Genomic DNA, 26,532 nt, shown 5'->3' with positions numbered 1-26,532 from the left:
TCTAGTTGCATTGACATTTTAAGATACCATGTACATTCAACAATGACAGCTCTAGCTCATGTAAAGATGAATTTGGTCAATCTTGAACTTATATGCACATATTCCTTCCAATTACAGCAAAAAGACAAAGATAGCGATGCGTCGTTTGTATCAAACCGTTTAGCTTAGTGAAATGATTTCAACCATCAAAATGACTTGAATGCAAATATATAACTTACATAACCTGGAATTGTCAACCTGGAACTGTCCAGATATGGTAAGATTAGTGTCTGTCATAGTCCTTCATGCAGATGGGACATAAGAAAAATCCATCAAAAAAAAGATTTAAAAAAAAAACAGCCACCGTATACAGTATCGCTGTGTCACACACACTCATTTGTACGGCTGGTATCACCTGACAGGAACTCTTGGCTGACGACCCCACAGCATCCCGAGAGGCTCGAGTCATCATTTTACGACGGATGGTTGTATGTAGAGACAGCGTGTGTGCATGTGTGTGTTTTGCATGTGCGTCAGATCTAACAGAAGTTGTGTGTTCTGGGTGAAAATAGCGCTGAGCGTGGCTCTAACTCTCTACAGCAGTGCCCTCTAACTCACAGCGGAGCAGCTCTGCACCTTTTTCTCTCTTCTAACAGCGAGCCCTGCAACTCCTCTTCCTCTTCTGAGAAAACAATCAGCTCAGCAGCTCTCGTGTTGATTTGAGACCATCCTGCCCTCCTCTTTGTTTGTTTGTTTGTTTGTTTCCCAGACAGAGCTGAATGAACTTACATGTTTCACTTTTTTCCTCGGGAATTAAAAAGCTTTCTATTATTATATATTTTAATTTGTTATTAATCAGTGCAAAGCCATTGTTTTTAAAAAGGATTGGAGTTTTTTCTTTTTACCACTGGAGGGCGACAGTGTGAAGAAGTCTGAGTCAGACAAGGTTTGCCATTTGTCCTCACTGTTCTCTCTGTCTTGTCTCTCTCTTTTTGTCTGTCTGTCTGTCTCTCCATCACTCCATCCCTCGACCCGCTTCAGGATCTGATGGAGCAGCTGGAGAAGCAGGACCGAACCATCCGCAAGCTCAAGAAGCAGCTGAAGGTTTACTCCAAGAGGATTGGAGAGATGGGAGGTACGGGAGATATCATCAGTCAGCAAAAGCTTCATCAATTTGTTGTGTTTAACTGAACTGTGTACCTTTTATATCACCTGACCATCATGTCTTGTTTCCCAGCGGGTCAAGCGGAGGGCCAGACGTCGCCAGGACAGATGGTGGACGAGCCCATCCACCCGGTCAACATTCCTCGCAGGGAGAAAGACTTCCAAGGAATGCTGGAGTACAAGAAGGAGGATGAGCTCAAATTAGTCAAGAACCTCATCCTTGGTAAGAACTAGTAAAAAAAAAACAAGTAACCTGAACATCAGATTTAAGTAGGAGGTGAAAAATACACTGAGTTTCAGTCATTTTTAAAACCCATCATAATCCAGGGCTATGTTCAAAATGAAGGGTTTGTTGGAAATCTGAAACACGTCTCTTCTAAGTGATAGCAGAAACTTTTCATCTAATGTCGGCCTCAGTCCATCACTGAACCCATGTCTCCTCCGTCTCTTCAGAGCTGAAGCCTCGAGGCGTAGCAGTGAATCTGATCCCAGGTCTGCCTGCCTACATCCTTTTCATGTGTCTGAGACATGCAGACTACCTCAACGATGACCAGAAAGTCCGCACTCTGCTCACCTCTACCATCAACAGTATTAAGAAGATCCTAAAGGTTCGTATATATGCGTGTGTGTCTTGTGTGTGTACTGCAGTGGTGCTTACAGAAAAAGAAAGGTGATCACTGTTGAAATTCTAAAGGGAGGTTTTTAGTGTTGAGATTAAGTTTGTAGTCTGATAAATCGAGTTGGTTCACTGACTGCTGTGTGTTCTTCTTCCTGTCAGAAACGAGGAGATGACTTTGAGACCGTCTCCTTCTGGCTGTCCAACACCTGCCGCTTCTTGCACTGTCTGAAACAATACAGCGGAGATCCGGTGAGATTGACACACTCACTAGAAAACAGTATATACACACTCAGTCAGTTCAAAAAGACAGACAGTATTTTTGAGTAAACTTGTATTTATTTATATGAAAAAAGTCATAGATAGAATTTGGATATTGTTTTAATTGAATTGTTGGGGAATGTTGACAAAAAATCCTATCCACCTCACACAAAAATTATTTTACATGTTTTAACTTGTATCTGTGTGTGTGTGTGTGTGTGTGTGTGTGTCTCAGGCCTTCATGAAACACAACAGTCAGAGGCAGAATGAACACTCTCTGTCCAACTTCGACCTGGCAGAGTACAGACAGGTGATCAGCGACCTGGCCATCCAGATCTACCAGCAGCTGATTAAATGCATGGAGAACATCCTGCAACCCATGATAGGTGTGTGCTAATGATAATAAGAACTGCTCGTGTTTGTTTATACACATGTATTTCATGTGCATGATACTGTCACTTACTATACAAGTGTGATCCCTGCAGTCTCCGGCATGCTGGAGCACGAGACCATCCAGGGCGTGTCAGGGGTGAAGCCCACAGGTCTCCGTAAGCGAACGTCCAGCATCGCAGACGAGGGCACCGACACCCTGGACTCCATCCTGCGGCAGCTCAGCGCCTTCCACTCCACCATGTGCCAGCACGGCACTGACCCCGAGCTCATCAAGCAGGTGGTGAAGCAGCAGTTCTACATCATCGGAGCCGTCACCCTCAACAACCTCCTGCTGCGCAAGGACATGTGCTCTTGGAGCAAAGGCATGCAGATCAGGTAGGATTGCTTGATGTATTTTTATTTCTTTTTCTGTGTTTTGTTTCTTGTCATGTCCACCTTACAGATGATGTGTGTTTGTGTGCAGGTACAATGTGAGCCAGCTGGAGGAGTGGCTCAGAGACAAAGGTCTGATGACGTGTGGAGCCAAGGAGACTCTGGAGCCTCTGATCCAGGCTGCTCAGCTGCTGCAGGTGAAGAAAAAGACTGATGAGGATGCTGAAGCCATCTGCTCCATGTGCCTGGCCCTCACCACTGCTCAGGTAAACTGTCCTGTTTCTCGTTACACCACATTCACATAAACCAGACCAGAACTAAAGAATCCAGTTACAGCCTTCACACAGAAGAGTACTCAGTGCCAACTAAACTTTAAAGCTTGAATTGAAATTATTCTTGAAATAGCCTCCACTCCAGTCTCGTTATGAGAAAACTCAGCCACTGTAGGTAAAATGTTTGGGTTTTTTTTGTTGTTGTTGGAATAAACTTTCTTTGTGACTTCTCCCAGATCGTGAAAGTCCTGAACCTCTACACTCCAGTCAATGAGTTTGAGGAGAGAGTGTCAGTCGCATTCATACGAACCATACAGGTAATATACTCTAGAAATATCAATACAACACTTGTTTCTGTACATATTATGTTATGTAATCGATATATAAACATGAAGGAGCTTATTTTAAACCACCTGATGATTACATTCAATTTTGAGAGTAGCCTACAGTGTTATGAGTGATGTAAATAAGATGAGTCTCTTAAATGAGATATCCACCATTTGATGGTTATACCCACAAAACACACAGCACAAATTAAACCTAGTTATTGTTTGTTCATTTTCAAATAATAGTGAGGAACATTTTATATTTTTGAATGTACTATCCTGACCTTCAGCCAGTTATTGGTTTTTCATGTGTTTCACTATAAGGAACTTGAAGGGTTTTTGAGATGAGATCATGTCTGCTATCATTCTGTCAAATTTACATTATTGCTGAGTGGTAAAGTAGTGCATATTTCAAATTTTTACAACTGTATCGTCAAGAAACAATAACATAACTTTTTTTAACACTACAAGCAGGTCTGATCTTCATTGTACAGTATTATTGGACTCAAGCAAGTTATGAGTCAATGAAAACTGACTCTCATACCTTAAAGGTAGAGTCAGTCATTCTGGAGAAAGATTGTTGATATTTGAACTAAACACCCAAACAAATACACCCCTCCCTTCATGCTCCTTAAGACGCTCGGTCCCCCAGATTCATGGACATGCATTGCCAAGGCAACAACCAAAAGAGAAATATGGTCAGGGATGTGTAAGATTTTTTTTCAGCGCACACATAGGTTAGACAGCTAGTGGACCGTGAGGAGTATTCACTGAATTTGACAAATAGTGTATTGGATTAGAATCGCTGACTTTACCTTTAAAGCAACACTGCGGGATTTGAAAATTCGTCACTTTGTTGCCATCTAGTGGACACATAAAGAATGACACAGTGATGGTCTGCCATGAACTCATGTCATCTGAATAATTTGAAAGATGCTTTGACAATTCTATGAAAAATGTACACAAAGTAATTTAGATGAAATGAATGAAAAACAGCAACTGCCTGGCAGGTGGGAAAAACAGTAAAAAAAAAACTAAAACACTGCAGGATGCTCTGAAAAACAGACAGTAAGAATAGAAAAAGTCCTTAATATTTGTATTAAAGGGGCTAAAATGTGCTTCAGTCCCTTGATGGATTGAAACCATAAATCTTTGACGTTCTTTTAAAATGGAAATTGGCTCATTAATTTAAATGAAATTGTGATATATACTCACTGTTTCCATCTTTTTTCTCTCCTCTCTTTTCCTTCAGACTCGCTTGCGGGACCGTTGTGAAACTCCGCAACTGTTGATGGACACGAAAATGATTTACCCAGTCACCTTCCCATTTAACCCTTCCTCTCTCGCCCTGGAAACAATCCAGATCCCAACATCCCTCAACCTGGGATTCCTAACCCGTGTTTAAACCAAGCACCCCAGGGATGGCTCTGAGCCGTGCAGCATTTCAGGCTGAGTGGCCACAGTCAGAATTGAAAGATAATAAAAAAAAATTTGAGCATCACCAACACTCCTAAATTACTGTTTTTATTATCAAAATTTGTCCAAAAAAACCCTGAAAAGTGTCAAAGAGCCGTATCAATTTTCATTAGAATGAATGGGGTGCCATCTTGAAACACGGTATCCAGTTCTCTTAAAGTTTCCCTCGTCTAAACTGAACACACACACATAACATACAAAATTACACACACGAATGCCACCACCATGCTGAACTTTCAACATGCATCTGTACAATACATACATCTCCTCAACGCCCACGTGTACGCCTACACTACGTGCACCTTTTCTCTTACAAAATGCACAGATACACAAAGCGCCCACGTTCGCCACCACTAGTTTAAATCTGGCTCTAAAACGCCACCATCTATCCACTGCTTGTATAAACGCCTGCCTCTTAGAGAAGCCACAGGACCAGATCAATGCCTCCAGTACCCGCTCTCTGCCCCCCTCTGGGTCTGTCCCAGAGGTCATGACCCCATGCCATCCCCCCGATCTTTCCTCTGTGTCAACTAGTTGTTAAAGTAGTTCTTCTTGTCATCGTCTATTCTCCAGTGGTTATGTATCTACTGATATTCGAGAGCAGTCCCAAAAGGAGGTTTCAGACTTCAGGACAAGGAACAACTTGGCGAGTTGTTGTCCAGTTTGATATGTTGGCTCTCTACTTAATAGTCAAAGTCAAATCAAAATCCCAGTATGAAGCCAGTTGACTGATATCGCACTAAAGTTAGCTCTCTCCACCCCATGTTGACGTAACCATGGACCAGGCTGTGTTCTGTATATCGTCATTTTACTCTCTGAACACAGCCAAGTCAAGACAGAACTCATTGTCTGTACTATATTATTTATATATGTATTAATATGAATAATATATATCATGTATTTTATTTATTGCATATACCTCCGTCCCCACCCTCCCCTTTTAAGATTAGAAGCTTTCTCTTGTCCGATGTGAAGGATGGGACCATCATTCCCAAGACGAACGGTTTTTGTAAAGACAGTTTTAGTTTTAGTTCCATTGTAGACTGTTTATGTCAATATCAGGTAAATGTAGTATAGTTAAACGAGTGTCGGCGCAGATGATCATTTGTTAGCTCATGTATGGCAGTCTTATCTTTAGAGACGTCGCTTTGTCATGTTTATCCTGCAATTCTGGCAGATGAAGTGTAGCGCAGGTTTTAACTGAGGAGAGATGAATAAGGTACAAGGTTCAAACTCTGCGGAGGGGTTTAACCTGCTTCAATCTATACTGTTTACAGCTGAGACCAGAGCTGAGTGTCACAGGGAACACAATCACTCACACATGAACACTACAGTACAAACACACACACACATTACCCTCCACTTACTGCTGATCACTGAGGGGGTTGTTTTGCGCTTTCTTCTATTTGTCTTCTCTGGTCAGAGCTTTGTTTGTTTTACTCTTATTATCAGTGTGAAATTATTTATTTCAGTATTCAGTGAAACTGCTTATGCTGCCATCTTGACCAGGACTCCCTGGAAGAAGAGATCTTGTATCTCAATGGGACCTTCCTGGCTAAATAAAGGATAAATAAAATAAAAAATAAAATGTTTATCGCAAAGCCATGTGTCACTGAGCAGAGCGCACAGAAACTGTTTCTCTCGAGTTGGTTTTAGAGAGTTTGCCTCAAATCTATTCAGCTTTACAAACAATGTTTTCTGCTTTATTCACTAACACTAACTGCAGTTTTTTGGACTGATTTCTGTCATGTCTCCCACCTGTCCACCCTACTGTGTGCCTTTCCTGTTAAAGAAAGCACAACATGGGCTTTTATCACCAAAAACAGTTGAATAAGTTGAGGGTTATTTTTCTCTGTTGAGGTACAATTAATAGATTTTCAGATGTATTTGCTTTCAAAGGCTGTTCGCAGGGCCTTCAATCATCAATACATACAGTAAACCCCTGCAAAAGATCCCTGTAGAAAACCAGAGGGGGTTGATATGTAACTACACCCATTATTCAAGTCTGTATGGCTACAGCGTGGCATAAAAACTACAGCATGCACTGCTGCTGCCCTCATCTAACCTGCATGGGTTTGGCTTAACCAGAATGACCAGTTACCAGAAATGTACCCGCATGCTACTGCTTTTCTTTTTAATACAGAGAAACCTCAGTGTAGCAAAGAGTCGTTGGATGAGTGTCAGCCCATGTTGTTACAAAGAGTTCCTTGTCTGCTTTAATTGTCCTCGCTGCCTCGTGTTGGGAACTTTAAGTTTACTTCCTGTTGTGCCATTAGTGTTAACAGTCAACCAAATTAGCCTCTTGCCCTCACGTGAACCTTATTTTGCCCCATGACCTTACACCTTCACTATGACATTTCACTTTGAGAGAATATTTTTTCTTTTTTTTTTCTTTTTTTTAAGGTGCTTACATATACTGGAGATTGTGAACAGTCACCAAAACTGGACTCAGTCTCATTTTCTGTTTTATTTTTTTGGAAATTCAGTCTGAAAAATGTATCTCAGTGAAAACTGTTTGGCTGTCAGGTTACAGGCTGACAGCTCTGTGGGAGATGCAGTACAACACTGAGAAGTACAAATATTTCACCAAGTTGAAGTGTCCCATTAAATGCCATGAAACACTCTGACAGGCACAAACAAGCTACAGATGAGATGAAAGCGGAGTGAAGAGAGATGTGAAGTTGTTTTGTGTTTCTCTCTTTGGGACCACATGTTATCAATCTGCCTTTTGTTGTATTGTTTGGTTTTCTAGGTAGTTGAAAGTATGGTTTGTGTAACGAGTACATATCTGCAGGTTGAGAGACGGTAACTGAAGGAATTAACCATATGAATGTTTAAAAATGTTATTGAAGCGTATCATGATTTTTAGCTGCACATTGTGGACAAAGCCTTATCTGAATTATTTGCTATCTGAATGACTTACACACACACGATCGACGTTGTTTCGTTCTGTCAGTGCAGTATTTTGTTTTCCACTGTAAAATGAATATGAATTGTTAAATGTGATCTTTTTTGTTTTGGTTTGTTTGTTTGTTTTGTCCATTTTGTCCTACAGTTGGTGTCACAGATGGGTTGCACTGTTTAGCCATGAGTCAAAACGCACTTTTTTAAACATTGCAGAAGAAGTCAGATAATTAATAGAAGAGTAGGGACTGTAAAAAGAAATATTTCACATTTTAGGATATGTTTTTCCTTTGATTCCTGCCACCTCTGAACTGTTAAGCTTCCTCTACCACATTCCCTGTGTGTGTGTGTGTGTGTGTGGGCGCTTCCTTTTCTCAATCAGTGCTTTTTTTTTTCTTGCTGTTTTATTAACACTATCAATTAATGAAAGCCACAAGTAAGAAAACACACTCTTGTGAGTTTCATGGTCACAGCACCGGCCTTCTCAGACTCGGTCAGACTGTCCTTGTGGACTGATGTATTGAGGGAGGATAGTGGGAGGGTTGGCCTAGTTTCAGAGGAGAAAAAAAACAACACATCCATTCATTGGTTGGTATTGTTGAGCAGAGCTGCAGCGTCTTGTTCCCCTGGGCTTCTCTTGGGCTCTCAAACAGGAGAAAATGTCATTCATTCACTCTTATGTTTTTACATTAAGGAGAGAGTTGGTTGTATGATATGGCGTAGACATTATAAATTACCATTGTTCTCATCAGCACTAGCATTGATTGTGCCATTTTAAAAATTATTAAAAGAGAAGATATATCATCACCCCAGCTGTCGTGACACTGGTGTGGACATGCCGAAGCCAGTACCAAATGTTTCCTCTCTGACCCATGTGTACATTTGACAAACTGGACTGTTTGTAGTTTCTGGTAGCTGTGCTTAGTGAATGTGTTCACCGTTAAGAAACTAAGAAACTTGGAATAAATTGTCAAATCTGTAAAAGTAAAATAAAAGAATTCAGCACTGTCTGGTTGTCTGTGGGAGTTTGTTTTGTTTTTTTAAATGTTTTTCTCCTTTTCTAAAGTTTTGTCAAATACTTTTAAGAAATTCAGATTCTTTCAGTCCACCTGGCTCACAAAAACACAGATGTACAGTATGTATTGATCTATATCAGAAAAAAAATATTTATACTTTGACTAGACAAGTTTATTTTATCTCTCTGAGAGAAATTTTCTGCTATTTTAGTGACAGCAAGAGGCCTTAAGACTGCAGTAATGTTATAATAGTGGAAGCTCATTTCAACCAGTGAAAGACAAAAAAGGAAGTCATGATAAAGAAATGGTCATGACTTAGTAAGTCAAAATTATGAGATTGTATATTATAACAATGAGACAAAGTCATAATTTTGATTTAGTAAGGAAAAATTATGAGATAAAATCCAAAATTGACAGTAAATATAAATTATGAGATGAGGTACTTAATCAGTATTATACATAGTATACAAGTTATACAGTTAAGTAAAAGTACAGAAGCAAGATGTCAATTATTTTACTTTGTAGCTCAAAATATTGACTCAGTAAGTCAGAAATTGGCTTCCATACATACCAGCATTGTTAAAAGTTGCAAAGTGGTTCGATGATCATCTGATATCACTGATAAAATGCAGCAAATAATGCAGTTTTCACAAAGTATCAGTTTAAATTCATATTACATTGAGGAAGAAATGTAATGTACAAGCAGTTATATTACAGTTGAAGGAATGATTTTGTATCAGGTTACAGTGTGAAAATAATCCTGCAGGCCTTGCAGGTAATACTGCAGGAACATATGAAGCATGGAGGCGAAAGCAGAGCAGAGTCACAGCTTAAACACTTGACTAAGAAGCTTAGTGTTCCCTCTCTGACCCTCACTGACAATCCTCTTCACTGGAAAACTCAACTTAGTTCTTCACAGACAAATACCTGCTGTACAGAGGACGACAAAATCTCTTGAGGTAAGATTTTATTATTCTGATTCTGTTTTTGATAAAGCTGCTATATGTGGAAATAACATTCAGCGAATAAGAGGTTGATGTGTTTCATGTTACAAATGTAGCTACATGGTGTTATGACTTGGGATAAACCAAGTTCAAACCTGAAAACTAGAAATGCTCACAACTCATCTGCAGTAAATTATGTAGAAAAACATCTGATCATTACCTGAAGAGATAGTTTTGAGTCTGTAAAAACTGGAGTGAAGAAAATAGAACCCATCAGTTATAACGAGTTTGTGTGTGAACATAATGGGAGGCATCTGAACGCTCATTTTGAGGTAAAATGATTCGTATAATTCCACAGTATTACGTTCTTACGTTCTATCTTATTATATAATATGTACATTTTGAACATTGTGTAATATTGGAATCAGTAGGACTGAAATGTGATGATAATTAAGTTATGTCTTCATACATTTTCATTATATGTATTTTTCCTGATGAGACATTTGCAAAAATCTGAAACTATGCTCACAGTATCAGTCTGTTATGATATTATTGCACCCTATAAGATATAGGAATATGTTAATGTTGGAACATTTATAATTAGACAACAAGTTACTGCTTCAAATAAAGCTACAGTATGTGTACAGTAGTATTTAGATAAACGTTGGTGGTGAATGTCCATATTCAGGTGTAATTTGAATTAGTTTATTATAATTAGTGTTTATCTTGTACTGTGTTATATTCTGAGTGTGTGTGGATGTGTGCAGTTCCCAGAATAACTGCACTCGTCTCCTCTGGAGCTCAGAGAAGGATCAGGCTGGAGTAGATTACCAACTACTTACTGTGTCTCCTGCACTGCCACACACACACACACACACACACACACACACACAGAAACAGGCCTAGTGGTTACAACCAAGCACACCAATCAAGGCCTCAAAAATGTCCACAGTAAAGTGTAACCTCATGAATGAATCTGTGTGTTTTGTTTGTGTGTGTGTGTTTTCCAGGTGTGTGGGTGATCATCTGCAGCCATGTGTGACCAGACGTTCGTCGCGGCCACTTTTGGCCCCTGCGACAGCTGCACCAAAGCCAGTCCTCTAATGAACATCTACATTAAGAACGAGGCCATCAACTACTGCTCCTTCTGTGTGGAGATGGTAATGTTTTCCTTTCTGTTCCTCATGACTAAACAGCTGCTATCTGAAAGGTTTTTTGTATATCTTAATTTGAATCAACGTATTACGGAGCCCCTAAAGTCCCAAAAGGTGATATTTTTTTAACTTGTGCGCACAATATATTATCTTGTGTGTACAAGATGATTATCTTGTGGGAGCAGGTTAATATCCATACAGTTAAGGTATGATAGGCCTATGCTTTGAAGACCACAGGGGTAAGTTGTTGATTTCTCAAGTATATTAGAAACATGGTGGCATTCATTGCTTTATTTGAATAGTCAATATGCTATGTTTTTAATGGAGCCCAAAAGGTGGTATTTTTTTATCTTGTGTGCACAAGATAAAAAAAAATTTAAAAAACACCTTTTGGGACTTTAGGGGCTCCGTAATTTATTGTGGATCTATCAAGATATTATTTTTTTTTACTGCAAAGGAGTCTCTGCAGCGATCTCTAACAAGCTGAATGTAATCATTCATCTCACCATGTCATTTTCTGCTAAATAGGCATGAACCAAATGAATTACTGTTAAATGGTTTGACTCTAAACTTCGGGTATTGAGATGCTTTTTAATACAGAAAAGAGATGAAAGTCATACAAGGTCAGTAAAGTCGGCATACTGATACAAACCTGCACACAAACCTAAAACTGCACTGGAAATATCCTGCTCTCATGTTCATCTACAGCATGAACATATATGATAATAACAGCAAACTGTGAGGCTTCTGCCAAGTTTCTCCATACAAAGAGTTTAGTTTGATGACACTTTGTGCAACATCTGTTTAACTATGGACACACCACTCAGCAGCACCTTTTGACAAGCAACAGTGTTAATGTAGCTCGAAACACACTTGACATTATGTGCAAACACACACACACACACACACAAAGTCATGAGGACAGATGCATGCCAGTGAGCCCTCCTCTGTTGTTGTGATGCATGTATCATTATTTTCAATATTAATATGAATTGGGTTCAAAATGTTTGGATATGTAATTAATATTTTGTGACGCTGACTGAATTTAACTGAAATTCATATAAAATCAGTTTTAAAAAAGATTTCTTCAAACATATTCTGGACAATAAACATTTTTTCACAGCAGACGATTTGACTTGTCATCGCAGGAAAAACACAGATGTTACTAATAATGTTAATAATGGCTTCAATTCAAGTGTCCCAGTCAGTAGTGATAGTGAGCCAACTTGCACAACACCAGGACCCTGAAACTGAAGCAGCTAAGTGGAATGTGACCATCGTTAAATCTTTTTATTTACTCCTGTGCTTTTCCTACTGTGACAAGTCAAAGTGTCTTCCATGAAAATAGTCTATCTGCAATTCAATGTTATATTCTTTACCCAACAAATCTATTTATTCACTTATCAGTAAGTTGTTTTACCAGATTTCACCTGCCATTGAACAGATATAGTAAGAGTTTCTGCCGTCACTCAGTGTTCAAACTGAAAACAGCACTGAAGGAATTTCAGTTTTTGTTTTGTGTGTCCATTTCAGAGGTATATTCTGTCTAAATTGGTGAAATATGTATCTTAGCACGTTGAATGTGCAATACTAATAGTTATTCGGGGGTCTTAGTCTTGTAATAAAATAAAAATATCTTGCTGAAGTGCCAATTGCAAAAATGATCTCACATGACTCTAATTCACCTCCAACAACATCTGGACTATGGAAGTATGTGAAACACGATTTCTGGTTGTGAAAAGTTACACAGAGCTAAATGTGAATGTGCACCAGTGTAAAATCCAGCCTGTAGTGGTTGTGGACAGTATTTGAATATATAGTGTAAAGGGGGAGGAGGAGGAGAAGGAGGAGGAGGAGGCAGAGCAGTCAGTGTGACACACAGAGGACAGTTTCTACTAACCTCTAACTACCAAACAACCTGATCCTAAACTCCCCCTGTTTGCTCCTGTGTTTCCCGACTCCCTCCCCTCTTTTCTCTGTGTGTTTATTTGTTGTTGTTGTTTTCCTTTTTAAAGATGGCTTGTCAGGGGCTCCAGAAAGGGGAAACCCTGGCGTCACTGTCGAGAGAGAGCGACAATCTGAAGAAGAAGCTGGAGGAGGAGCGGGGCAAGCTCAACGACGTGGAGCGTAAGTGTCCTGGACACCTGAGACAAAATAACACCCACCCAAACTTGTCAGCTTTTACTGAAACTGAAACAACCGTTATCCTTCACTGATTACCGAAGCATACACCATCATCTTTCACTTTTCACCGAAATACACACCGTTATCTTTCACTTTCCACCGAAACACACACCGTTATCTTTCACTTTTTTTTTTTACTGAAACACACACCGTTATCTTTCATTTCTTATTAAAACAACGTGTTGTTTACTTAAAACAAGGTGACACGCAGATAACGCGTCGGTGATGTTTCGCTTATAATGATGTCATGAAGTTTCTGTTTGTTTAGCGATGATGAGAAGAAACTGTTACTACCTGCAGTCAGTGAGGGATGTAGCTATTAGTAGCCTACATTTAATTCATTACTGTACTATTGTCCTATTTCATATTTCCATTTTCTGCTATTTCATAGCTCTGTTTCACTACATTTAAGAGTGAAATATTGTACTTTCTACTCCACTAGCCTACATTTATCTGACAGCTACAATTAATTTACATACAAAGTGTTTAAAACTATGATGTACTGTTAAAAATGAACCTGCTCAGTGATATAAAAACTAGTTAAAATCATCTTCACCATCACTATCTGCAACATTAAATGCTGCTTTCATGTTTATGTAGTAAAGTATATTTTGCTGATAATACTTCTATAATAATTATATGAGAATACTTCTGGACTTTTACTCAAGGAAGATTTTGAATGGATGACTTTTACATGAAGTATTTTTACATTGAGGTATTCCTACGTTTACTTAAGTAAAGGATCTGAGGACATCTCCCACCACTGCCTGCAGTCAAAAGTCCTCATAAATGTCACAAAACCAACAGAATTTTACACTACAGAGTCAATATCACCTTATTGTAAAATAGGCTTTATGAAAGCAGTATTCAGATCCTAACAGGAAATGTTACTGAAGTACATATATTAGTAGTAATAGTATTATTAGCAACATGTACTTAAAGTATCAAAAGTAAGTATTTAATACCAAAAATGGCCCCTGAATGTTATGTATTATAATTATTATATCATTTTTACTGATGTATTAATGGATAACAAAGGATAACTCCAGCTCTTGCATACTTGAATTATTAGCCTTAAACTAGATCTGTGTGTGTGTGTGTGTGTGTGTGTGTGTGTGTCCTGGTACCTCAGTGCACCAGGTGGCTGAGAAGATCGAGTTGTTGGGTGCTATCTCCATAAAGACCAGACGTGTGCTGAAGGGTCATGGGAACAAGGTGCTGAATATGGACTGGTGTAAAGACAAACGTCGTCTGGTCAGCTCCTCACAGGTAAACACCTGCACACACATACAGATATGATACAGCATATAAATAGGATACATAATATTATTTGATATTTATGTATGTGGGCCTGCAGTATATGTTCTGTGTTTTTTTATCTGTGTAATATTGATTTATTTCTTTTAAATCCAGGATGGAAAAGTGATTGTGTGGGATGGATATACTCTTAATAAGGTGAGTAGTGGTCTATGTGGTACTTTTGTGCATATTTTACAGAATGAGTGAATTAATTTCAGTAATAGATGATAATAAATTAAAGGGCTGAACTTCCAAAATGAATATTTGTTAATTAATAAAATGATATAATGTACAAAAATAATTTTTGAGGAGTTGTAATATTTCTCAGTCACAATGACCTCAGATAAAGAGTGGAGAACAGTTACAATGACCTCAGATAGAGTGGAGAAATGTGAGGAAATGCTGGTAGAGATTTTTTTTTTTACATGAAAAGTACCTGAAAGTTTTCTTTAAATGGAAACCTAATTCTCAGCTCAAACACACACAATCATATTAGACAGTTAAAATGAAAATATCCTTCCCTTTTTAATGTTTTTGTTTACTTTCTTAGGAAATCACATTTCATATGTCACAAGGCACCAATTACTACAATACCCATGAGCCTAGGAACAGAACAGCGCACCATTGGTGTCAAACTGATTCATAGTGATTCATAATCCAAAAATAAAGTGGTTCAACATGTTCTACAAAATTCAGTGTCTCAATTTTTCTGGCCACGTCCTGTTTTGCAGTATTTTGAGCTCAGTTGGATGTTTCTTCCTGTAATAATGTCACAGAGTAGGAAATCTGTAAACAGCCAGTCCAGTCACACAAAACTACCTTTGAAAAAAAAATGAATAGGACTTCCAGAGGCCTGGTTGCCCGATATAACCTTACTCACCTCCACTCTGTTATGTAAGGATAAGTGGGGTTTTTTTTTTCTTTTCTTTGAATGCTCAGATGTTCTCTTCACTACATGTACTGATGTTGAGTGGGTGGAAGGGTCATCCTCTGCTCCCATGGACGACATGGAAATACGCGTTAAAAGATTATCTATCCATCTGTCCCCCTGTAATGACAGTGTGTGTATGTGTGTGTGAGCCTGAGTGCACTTAAATGGCAGCCGGGATTCAGCCGGGTTTAACTGTTGTGACTCTTGATGGAGCAGACATAACCACACGGAACATAATCCCTATTAATACTCATCGCAGTCAGATTTACTGCAGATATGTGTATGTGTGTGTGTGTGTGTGTGGGTGTGTGTGTGTGAATAGTTGGTTTTATGCTTATTAAAGAGAATGTACATATTTTTATATTTTTAATATTTTCTTACCATTAATGGATTACCACAAAAACCATATTCATGTTTTTCTCTCTTTTGCGTGTGTTTGTGTGTCTGTGTATATGTGTGTGTGTGTTTGTTTGTGTGTGTTTGCTTTATGTTACAGGAGCATGGGGTGACCCTGCCGTGTACATGGGTCATGGCATGTGCTTATGCTCCCTCAGGTTGTGCTGTAGCATGTGGGTGAGTACAGGGAATGTCCCTTTATTATCTCTTAGGTTTAAATAGCAGGTATTCTTTTCAATAATCGTTTCCTTCTGGAGATGCAAATCAGTGACTCACATGTCATAAGCTCATTCACAAGCTTATTAGACTGTATCTCCGTCCTGTATCCTATATTTAACTATACTGTCTTAGACTGTAAGGAATGAGACACATTATTTAACTTTTGATGTTTCTGTCTCCTCTAAAGCGGACTGGATAACAAGTGCTCAGTGTTTCCACTGTCAATGGACCCAAATGAGAACCTGGCTGCAAAGAAGAAGTCTGTCGCCATGCACACCAACTATGTATCAGGATGCACCTTCACCAACTCTGACATGCAGGTGAGCACCAGTTTAATGCTCTGCATGTAACTGGAATTGTAAGATTTGTAGATCAAATGAACATAGACTTGATTCTGAGAGTTATGGAAGCAGCCCAAACCTGAGGGGTTTGGTGCTGTGCACTTTATTAGATGAAGCAGCTGCTGACAGATTGCAACTCACAATGTTGCATCTTTTAATTAAAGCTTCATGTTGTTCATTTTGCCAAATGTTCAGTGTCTATCCTGCCAGTTTCCCTTGAATACATTTAGTACATCTACTCACATTGCCACATTTGACTCTGCTGTGCTCCTCTCTCAGTTTACAGTCGGTGCAGTACGACGGGTTTCAGCTGCTAAACCACCAACTTCACTTAAAACCAATTAAGCCTGTAAATAAGCAACAAACAAGCACCAGGAATGTGATAGGTCGGGCTCATCTGGGATTTGTAACCAGGACCTCTTGCACCCAAAGTGAGAATCACACCCCCAGACCAATGAACTGACTTTCTGATGAAACCCAGCCATACTCTGCTCTTAATCATCTGATAGAATTTCAATTCTATCAAAAAAGTCTTAAAAAAAGGACAAATATATTTGTGTTTTATAAATATATTTCAAATTCTATATTTTAGATTTTTTTGCATAGTTGTACTGTACCTCTGTAGGTTCATGAGTCAGCATCAATCAGACTTTTTTGTGGACTTCCCAGCAGGAAAGATGCAAAGTAGGGGACAGAATCAGAAGAAGAGCATTAAGGAAACTGAGATATTTGGAGACTTAGATATTTGGCTTTAATAATTTACTCCACTCTGGCCCTCAGCAAGGAAGAGGAGCACAATGGGGTGGGAGGTAACGAGAGGAGAGGGAAGAAGAGGAGAGGGTAGATGGATGGCTGGGCTGAGGAGGGGGCAGAGAAGAGACACAGGGGGTGATGGTCCTCTATTCTGGGTGTATTAATAGACACTGAGTGGCTTTTATCTAGGAAAGAGTGGAGCACACTGACCTGAGGGCAGAACATTTAACACATACACACATGCATGTTTTCTTCCTGTCTGTCTCTCATACACACACACATCTCTCACACAACTCCTCTCTCATACTGCATCTCAAACACAAAGACACATGCGTGCACATGAGCGCGCTATCTATACCATTAAAATAGAGCTTGAAGCAAAAAGCTGTGGACTACATAGAGGGCTCAGAAAGTCTCTTTCTTTCTTTACAACAGTTGTTACTGCAGCAAGTAAGCATATGAACGCGTGGTTCCACATTTTCAAGCAGCGTAAAGGAGAGTTTAGATGACATAAAATCTTGTATTGTGTTGTGTCTGTGTGTGCGTGTGTGTGTGTGTGTGTGTGTGTGTGTGTGCGTCCAACTGAGAGCAACATTTAAGCAGTGCACTGGTTTTCAGCCGGTGAGTTTTGACATATAAGATCTACTGATGCACTGAGACATGTGAGTTATGAGTTGTGAGGCTTTCTTATGAAAGGCATTTACATGTGGGATCACTGGGTAATTTAATGAACCCCCCGCAAATATTTAATATAAGGAGACGTGCAGGTGGAGAAGGACTGAGGCTGTCTGTTAGATCAGTGAGGTTCCCATCTGTGTGTGTGTTTCAGTAATTGTGGCTTACTGATAATTGCATTCATGTTGAAACTGGAGCTACCTCTCAGCGCAGGCAGGATGTGGTGTGTTTTTGTGCCTGAGGTCATCCAGCAGGAGCTCTCTAATCCACCAGTCAGCAGGGATCTCTGATGCCTGCATGTGTCTCTAAGTGCCCATAATCTGTTTTCATCAGAGGAACTGCTGACATTTTGTGTGCTTGTTTGTATGTGGATACATGATGCATAGTGAGAGTTTTCCGTGTTAGTGGAGAGGTGCTGACCTTTGGCTTTTGTTATTGTATGTGTATGTGTGTCTGCCCTGTGTGTGCATTTGTGGCATAATGATGTCATGTGGGGCACTTAAATTTACTGAAATAAACTTTAGACTTTTACTTTCAAATATTATTCCACCGAGTCGATAATTTCCAGTTCATTTTGGGGCTGTTTCATTTCTCAGTTTTAAGAGTTAAAACTGAGAAATGAAAGCAAAGCCAGCAGTCAAACTCATATAAGTCGAAAATAACTTATCTTGTAAAGCGACACTGATTTAATATTCATTATGTAAGTTTAGTTTAGTTTAGTTAGTCAGATGCAGTCCAATCTTACGGTTTTTTCTGCCTTATTGAGGGAAGGTATAACATGAGCAGTATATTTGTTTACAAGTTCAGTTTGCAATTTTTTTCTAATCACCTTTTTTTCATATTTGTTCTTTTGATGACCACCAGCAGTGCACATCCAACCTGATTCAGCCTACTTTCACTCATTTAGCCCAATCATCATGAAGTTTCCAGCAGAATTCATTAATTACGTATCTTAACCCACCAAAGTCACTCTGTGACCAGCACTTCTTCTTGTCTGGTTCCCACTTTGTCTTCCTCTCTGTTGTACTGAGGTTCCCAATGTTAGTTCAGTTTTCAAGTTTCCACTGTAGGTGGTGGCTCGTTATAGTGAATTTCCACCGAAACAATTATACTGTAGTATTTTTAAACAGAGCAAGTTCCACAATGAGATGAAGTCTACTTTATTTGAATGAAGTAAATATTACAAAATATACTGAATGTACATGTCTCACCCTTGCAAAAAACTACTTTACAGTAAAATAAGCTTCATGATTTAAAATTGTTGATTGTTTTATGTTTTTTATGTTCTTTAATGCATGTGTGTGGGTGCATTTTATTTATTTATCTGTCTTTTATTTCTATGTTTTAGCCAGTTTTACTGCTTGGTATATCTTTTTATTCTACTTTTATTTTTCTTGATTGTTTTCCTTTTTATACCCTGCTTTTTATTCCTGATTTTACCTACCTTAACACATCTCTCTTTTAGTATTTTATTATTTTATTTTATTATTTAATCTGTATTTAATCTTTATCTTTGTTTTCCTTTTAATACCCTACCTACTCACTTTAATACATCTCCTCTTTTTTTTAGTATTTTATTATCTTTTGTCACACTTTTGTATTATTATTTTATTTTGCTATTCTGAAATTTTACATTTTTATCCTAAATCTGGTGTTTCCCCATGTTTTCCCCAGCATTTCCTCAGTTCCTGCTTTTATTGAGTCCTTTATTTATAACATAGTCGCTTATTGTTTTGTGCAAGAATCAAAAGTGTTATACAAATAAAGTCTGATTGATTGATGCATGCGTCCATGTGTACTAGCTCCTGACCTCCAGTGGTGACGGCACATGTGCATTGTGGGATGTGGAGAGTGGGCAGCTGCTGCAGAGTTTCCATGGTCACACAGCTGATGTCTTGTCCTTGGACCTCGCCCCATCTGAGACTGGCAACACTTTTGTCTCTGGGGTGAGAGAAAGATAGTGTGTGTGTGTGTGTGTGTGTGTGTGTGTGTGTGTGTGTAATTCATGTGGTCATGGAAAAACCTTGCAGCTCATGGTTCTCTTTGAATTCGGAGTTTTCATCAAAAACACTAGAAACTAGATTTGTACAAAACAATAATCCTTGTCTCTTGTGTGTGTGTGTGTGTTATCAGGGCTGTGATAAGAAGGCCAACGTGTGGGACATGCGCTCTGGCCAGAACATCCAATCTTTTGAGAGCCACGACTCTGACATCAACTGTGTAAAGTGAGTTCAGTTCTTTCATAAAAATGTCTGGCAGTGTCTCTTATTTAGTAAGAAGAAGAATTAATTGACAGAGACACATTTATAAAAACTGAGAAGTATAGTAGAATTGATAGTAGTGTTGGCACTACTGCATCTGCTATTACTATTAACAATGGAGATCCAAAACTGATAAATTCCCTCACAGATAATCATAATGCATAATGAAAAATGAATGTCTGTGCACATGCTCAACATCTCGCAGGACATCAAAGGCCTTCTTCTACTCTTCTATGTTTTTGTTTTTAATGAATGAGAGACTGTTGTTCCCTGGCTGCAGATCAAGTGTTGGTACTGTAAATCAAGTTTTCAGTCTGGTAAAACTTTATCAGACCTTGATGTTGAAAACTAATAACAAACAGAAATGCATGAAATCTGTTTGATTTTACATTTCACAACTTTCCAGTTGTTCAGGTTTGTAAAATAGATTTTGGTTGCAGTTAGGAGCAAACTAATGAGTTATTTTAAGCAAGGTCTTTGGAGAGTTTTGTGTTTTATTTCCCATTATTTTATTTTTAAAAATGATTTACTTGTGCGGCATGTAAGATTTGAGCTGTTCATGAATTGCTGTTTATTCAGTGTAAAATACACATAAAAAGGAGAATGTTGCATTAAATGTTGAGACAACTGACAGGTTGTGACGTGATTCAAGCAGCAGAATTGCTCAGTTATTTAAGTTTAGTCATATCGTCATATAGAAAGCTCACTGGTGCAGAAACATTTCTAACTCCACCCCACCACGTGTCTTCAGGTACTACCCCAGCGGAGATGCATTTGCCTCTGCCTCTGACGATGCCACAGTGAGTCACGTCATATGATCTCATATCAATATGTGTCCTGTGCAAGATTACCAGTGCATGTGTTGAAAAAGTAACATTGATTTATTGGACTCACTCAACCACTTTTCTTTCACAATTTGGTGTTGAGATGAACTCAGAAATCTTAGTGTTTTTTTTATTTTAGCAAACATAAATAAAATCTACACATATATAATACAGATATAATTCAGGGTTCCTGATATTATTCCTCACTGCATTTATTTGGTCCCATTAGCTAACAAGTAACACCAACCCCATCGCTACAATATAAACATGCCTACTGAAGACCATTCACAGACTAAAATGATATTTGCCTAATAACCATTGTGTCATGTTTGTGTCTGTGTTGTTTCATGTTTGTCGGTGTTCCTCAGTGCCGCTTCTATGATCTGCGAGCTGACCGTGAAGTAGCCGTCTACCAAAAGGACAGCATCATATTTGGTGCTTCCAGTGTGGACTTCTCTCTGAGCGGTAAGAAGTTTGTAAAGCACATGAAGGCAAATTATTGTATCAAATATGCTCAATAAATTTTGACTTGCCTTTTTTTAAATTCTATATATCATCTGTCTGATTGCTTTTGTCGTTATATTTACCATAAATCAATACTGAAGATCTGATGCCATGTCAATTAAATACTTATTGACCTGGACATACTCATCCATTGGTAGTTTTTAATGAATAATACGCATTATTAATCAGCATCTTAAAAAGTATTACAGTACTGAATAAAAATAAAACAATTTTTAATGATTCAGTAGAAATGAAAATTTGGACATTATCTCACAATTTCAACCAATCATTTGTCTTTCTCTACTTCCCCTTATTCCAAAATCCCCCACTTCCTCTTTCATGTACCGTGTCTCCTTTTGCTGCCACCCCCAGGTCGCCTGCTTTTTGCTGGTTATAATGACTACACTATAAACGCGTGGGATGTTTTGAAGGGAACTCGTGTTTCCATCCTGTTTGGCCACGAGAACCGCATCAGCAGAGTGAGAGTGTCGCCTGATGGCACAGCGCTCTGCTCGGCCTCCTGGGACAATACCTTACGGGTGAGCAGGAGTTTCCCAACACAACATGACATTACCATGGAACTGTTGTTCATTTTTATTTTTTACTGCTGGCACATTTTGAATCCAAACACTGTCACTGTAAATGAACCATAATGATGTGCAATGTAAGCCTTCCTCCTTGATACATGTATTGTTTAGTATGTGTGTATATATGTAAACTATTATTAGAAAACTTTTGTAATAAGGAAATACATTTTCTTGTTATAAAGAGATACTTTTTCGTTATAATAAGAAAGTTTTCTCATTATATTGAGAAACCAATCAAATTTTTTTTGTCATGGTGGCAGCAATATGCTGCCATAATGCAGCCTTTCTTGTAACTTACATTTGATTTTTTTTAGATAAAAAGGGTATATGTATATTGGGGTTGTTGTGATATTAACTTATGCTTAAATATGCAATTACATTTTTACAAGTTTGCAGCTTTAACCCACATGATTCTTCTCCCTTCTCTAATGTAGATTTGGGCCTAGAGTTTTGGATCACTGTTGTGATCCAGTGAAGATGTCACCAGCATTATACCAAGACTGCAAGTCAACACTACTGCAGGAGTGTTCAGCCTGATAAACAGAGAGAAGCACAAAACCTAAAATCTCTCCTCTGAACAAGAATATATCATTGTATCATAACTGTAGGATCCTCATCGTTGTTACGTTGTTAGCTTGATGATGGATATTGTATTATTATTTTAGAGTAATAGTTATTGTTATATGGTGGAAAATCATTGTATAAAGAATCAAAACAACCTGTAGAAATTAGCAGCATGTGTCTGCTTTGCCATGTAGACTGACAGTCAATATTACTGATTGTTTTGTAAATGATGTACATCGGTTCACTGTCACCTGTCCAGTCATACTATAGACGTACATGCTGCTGTTATAACTGTTCTGCCACTCTGCCATAGGTTACAGTATGTCGTGATTATCCAAAAGAAGACTGTAAATGTAACCACTGATTTATCTTATTTCAAAATACATAAACCACAGCTTAGGTAAACTCCTTGTGAGAAAAATAAAGAAGATTTGAAGTATATTTTTTGTTTTTTGCTCCTTTTGTGCTGTCTTCTTGCCAGAACAGACTTTCACACACAGTAAGTTTTCTTTCCCTGACAACCTCACTGGAAGCTTCATGCAGCTGTAAAGAAAACAGTTTATTGTTTGCCAAAACCGATAAAGATGACCTGACATGTCTTTGCATAAAGAAAACACAACTGGATGTAAAGAGGTTAGTAAATCCACCTATTTTAGTCAACGTCAAGTCAAATTTATTCATAAAGCACATTTAAAAACAACAGTTGACCAAAGTGCTGTACAGTCGAAATAACAAAAGCCATAAAACAACAATAAAGAAACACAAAGACCAGTTTAACAGAAAAAAAGACAAAGAAAGACAACTCCCATACTCAGTTAAAAGCCAAGGAATAAAGATGTGTTTTAAGGCAGTGTAGGTGCCAGCTTAACCTGCAGAGGCAACTCAGTCCAGAGTTTGGGCGCTACAACTGCAAAGGCACAATCTCCCCTGTGCTTCAGCCTCGATCTCGGGACAACCGGAAGCAACTGGTCAGCAGACCTGAGTGACTTTGATGGGACATGTGAAGTTCTGGATCAACGTCAAGCATGAGAGGGAGGCCTTGCACCAACAGCAACGTAAAGGGCAATACAGAAGTCAGGTCTGGTTGAGATAAATGTATAATCCTTTCAAATAAGAGCCTCAGCTGAAAAAAAAACTAAATTTGATCACTGAGTTAATCTGTTTGTCCAATTTAAAATCACTATCCTTGCGACTTTCCAACAATTGTTTTAAACAGTTTGGATCTTTCCGTTCCAAAGGCAGGTAAATTTGAGTGTCGTCTGCATAACAGTGAAACAAGATGCCATATTTTCTGAGAATGGACCCTAAGGGGGGCATGTAAGGGGAAAATAGGATTTGCCCGAGAATAGAACCCTGAGGGACTCCAATAGGGAGAGGCGCTTAGGAGGATATAGAGTCACCAAGGCTGACAGAAAAACTTCTGTCAGACAAGTAAGACCACTCCTGAGCAGTACCTTTAGTGCAAACACAATGCTCCAGGCGAGAGATGAGGATATTATGGTCTATACTGTGTTGAATGCAGCTGTGAGCTCTAAAAGCATAAGAATAGCAGAGTCTTTCAAAAAGAACACAACATTTGTCTCAATTATTTGAAATAATATCAGAAAAAATATTTTGTTTTTTCAGCCAATGTTAAAAGACACCTTCAACTTGTCTTTTTTTCCACTTGCATTCAGCTCCCCTGCATTCTCCTCTGATGTCATTCAACCATGATTCGGATTTAGGTTTGGATGATGATTTTAAATGGAGCGACAATATCCAGGATGCTTTGACAGGTGGAATAAAATAGTGAGGTTAACTCCTCATTATTAAAACAGTATTAAAACAAAAGGGGGTCCTGAGTGAGTCTCATTAGCATTTTTAAAAGCAGCAGAGAACCTGTAGCTGATTTTGCTACACAGGCTTTATTCATCTGCTGCCTCCCAGCACTGACATTGGCCTAGATTTGATCCCAATGGCTGAAATTTGCATTTCTGTCCTTCTGATGAGGGCAGAGATGTAAATAGCCTGAGTGATTGTTTTATTATGGCCTGGTCTGGTGTTGTGAAAGTACACAAGCAAGAAAGAGTGTGTGTGTGTGTGTGTGTGTGTGTGTGTGTGTGTGTGTGTGTGTGTGTTTACGACAGGTACTTTAGATGTCCAAAGAAAAACAGCTTGAGTATCAAGCTTTTTCAAAAAATGAACAACTAAATGGGCTCCACCCATTGTTCCAACTGTTGAGTACTGAATGACACCAGGGGGCACTGCACTGAATCAAAACTTAACATTAAGCTAGTTTTCTTACTGTCACCTCATTTTTATATCACAACAACAACTTTGCAAACCATGCTGGTGAGTTTTACATATTTAAATGTACTTTTTACTATTCCAGGCATCCATTAGTTTCCATTCATTTCTTTATGGTATGAAAGTTACATCATTATTGCCTGGTAATGTAGTTTCATTGCAGATTTGAAAAGTCTCCACTGCTTTACTCCACAACAATGATACCACTTTGACAAAAATTAATGCAGAATTGATGTTTGTTGTGATGGACAACTTGAGCAAGTCTCAGGCGTCTGCCCTTTGATTTTAATTCCATGTGGAAATAAATGGAAATCAGTGGCCATCTGTAATGGCAGTAAAGATTAATCTGAAAATCTAAACCTTAACAGCATGAATTTGAAAATGGTCATTAAAAATATAAAGTATACATAATCACTTGTAAAGCAGCTAAAGCTTGTAAAACACTGGTTCAGTCCTTTAAGTAGGCTTCATCTTCAAAGATTAAGTCCTCGTGCACACAGCACATGCAAGCCTCCAGAACTGGATGAAAAAAAGCTTTACTGTATCAATTAAACTGTCCATCACAGGGCTATTTATCCTGACTTGTACTGCTTACTCTTAAGGATGACTGAATCAAATAGAAAAACATCACTGTTGAAATTCAGTTCAGTTTATACAAAACATTTATCATTAAAAATTCTGATAGACAAGCAGACTTTCAGTTTCCTCAAAATAACATTTGATTTCTCCAGTATTTGATGTAAAGTATTTTATGAGGGACAATATACTGTACGTCTGTGTTTTAACATTGCTGTTTGTCCAGTTGTCAAAATGTTTGTCCTCAAAGCATTATTGATCTCTTTATCTCTTTATCCGACACGTCTTTATTTTTGTAGTCAAAGGTCAGACGTCTTCATCCACATCATCATTTCATATATCTCACAGCATCTCATGAGAATATTCATGAGCTGTTTTTGTATGATTACTGCGCTGCGGTGAACAACATAACATTCACCTGTGAGGTTGTTTGAGGCTACTATAATGACTGTAACATCCTCGTTCCTTTCACTGTGATAAAAACAACAGGAAATATCAACATTTAAAGCATGTCCTTGTGACTCTGAGCTTTCCTGAAACCCGCTTTTATATTTCAGATGTCAACATTATGTTCTCCAGCAGCTCCTAATAGTAAACATAATATGTAATCTAGGGAGTTATTGTTTGTCATTTTCATTTGAAAGGTGGTCGGGAATACAAAGGGAAACACCCTGAGGGAATTACCAAGGTAGAGAGAGAGAGAGCACTGAAAGGGCATAAAGGACAGATGGATGAGAGGAATGAGGGGCATCACCATGTAGAGAAAATACCCAAAAAGATCACCAGCTGCACAACATTACCTGAACCATTTGGTTTCCCCCGTCAGTCAATTAATTATGAATTCTCAGCTATTTTCACTTCCTCATACTGATCAGCAGGTTTTGGTGCTAGGTGAAAGTATGAGTCTTATAACCACAAGTGAGACCTATAATTAGTTTGGATATGTCTGTTAAAGGTCACAAAATGTTATGTGGTGTTACAGTATTTTGTTTGATTTTAATCAAAGCCTAGTTTCAGGCCCGTGTCTTAAAAAAGCATTTCTATAATCCAGTCAACCAATGACACACTTCAAAAACTGTATTCTGATTACAATGATTGTTTATGGATAAAGACAAAAAAAAAAAACCCCAAAAACTACACAAAGCAAAACAGCAAATAGTCACATTTGAGAGGATAGTGCCATTCATTTGGGAGTTTTTTGCTTTAAAAATTAATTAAATTATCAAAATAGTTGCAGATGCATATCCTGTAGATC

The 26,532-nt window shown here is 38.4% G+C and overlaps 2 protein-coding genes across 5 annotated transcripts in view; both read left to right on the top strand.

The window, feature by feature from the left end:
• The window catches only part of myo5aa (myosin VAa), a 55,513-nt gene extending 46,742 nt beyond the window's left edge, over positions 1-8,771 (top strand). For 2 of the 4 annotated variants that reach the window (XM_067593926.1, XM_067593942.1), the window contains 10 exons: positions 402-467; positions 1,021-1,114; positions 1,217-1,366; positions 1,597-1,751; positions 1,922-2,011; positions 2,256-2,406; positions 2,506-2,788; positions 2,877-3,051; positions 3,294-3,374; positions 4,636-8,771. In XM_067593926.1, the coding sequence (XP_067450027.1) occupies positions 402-467; positions 1,021-1,114; positions 1,217-1,366; positions 1,597-1,751; positions 1,922-2,011; positions 2,256-2,406; positions 2,506-2,788; positions 2,877-3,051; positions 3,294-3,374; positions 4,636-4,788 (1,398 nt within the window). In that variant the 3' untranslated portion in view covers positions 4,789-8,771. The remainder of the gene's footprint in view (positions 1-401; positions 468-1,020; positions 1,115-1,216; positions 1,367-1,596; positions 1,752-1,921; positions 2,012-2,255; positions 2,407-2,505; positions 2,789-2,876; positions 3,052-3,293; positions 3,375-4,635) is intronic. The other 2 variants (XM_067593952.1, XM_067593935.1) reach the window with 1 other exon arrangement.
• Positions 8,772-9,628: 857 nt separating this feature from the next.
• gnb5b (guanine nucleotide binding protein (G protein), beta 5b) lies at positions 9,629-22,856 on the top strand. Its single transcript, XM_067593914.1, has 13 exons — positions 9,629-9,738; positions 10,734-10,883; positions 12,893-13,004; positions 14,194-14,330; positions 14,475-14,516; positions 15,788-15,864; positions 16,094-16,226; positions 19,478-19,621; positions 19,809-19,900; positions 20,688-20,736; positions 21,129-21,225; positions 21,637-21,803; positions 22,286-22,856. The coding sequence occupies exons 2-13, from the start codon at positions 10,758-10,760 to the stop codon at positions 22,295-22,297; spliced, it is 1,188 nt and encodes a 395-aa protein (XP_067450015.1). The 5' UTR covers positions 9,629-9,738; positions 10,734-10,757; the 3' UTR covers positions 22,298-22,856.
• The last annotated feature ends 3,676 nt before the right edge of the window (positions 22,857-26,532 follow it).

Source organism: Thunnus thynnus, chromosome 1 (assembly GCF_963924715.1).
Source record: "Thunnus thynnus chromosome 1, fThuThy2.1, whole genome shotgun sequence".
Lineage (NCBI taxonomy): Eukaryota > Metazoa > Chordata > Actinopteri > Scombriformes > Scombridae > Thunnus > Thunnus thynnus.
This window is presented reverse-complemented; position numbering and strand designations above follow the sequence as displayed.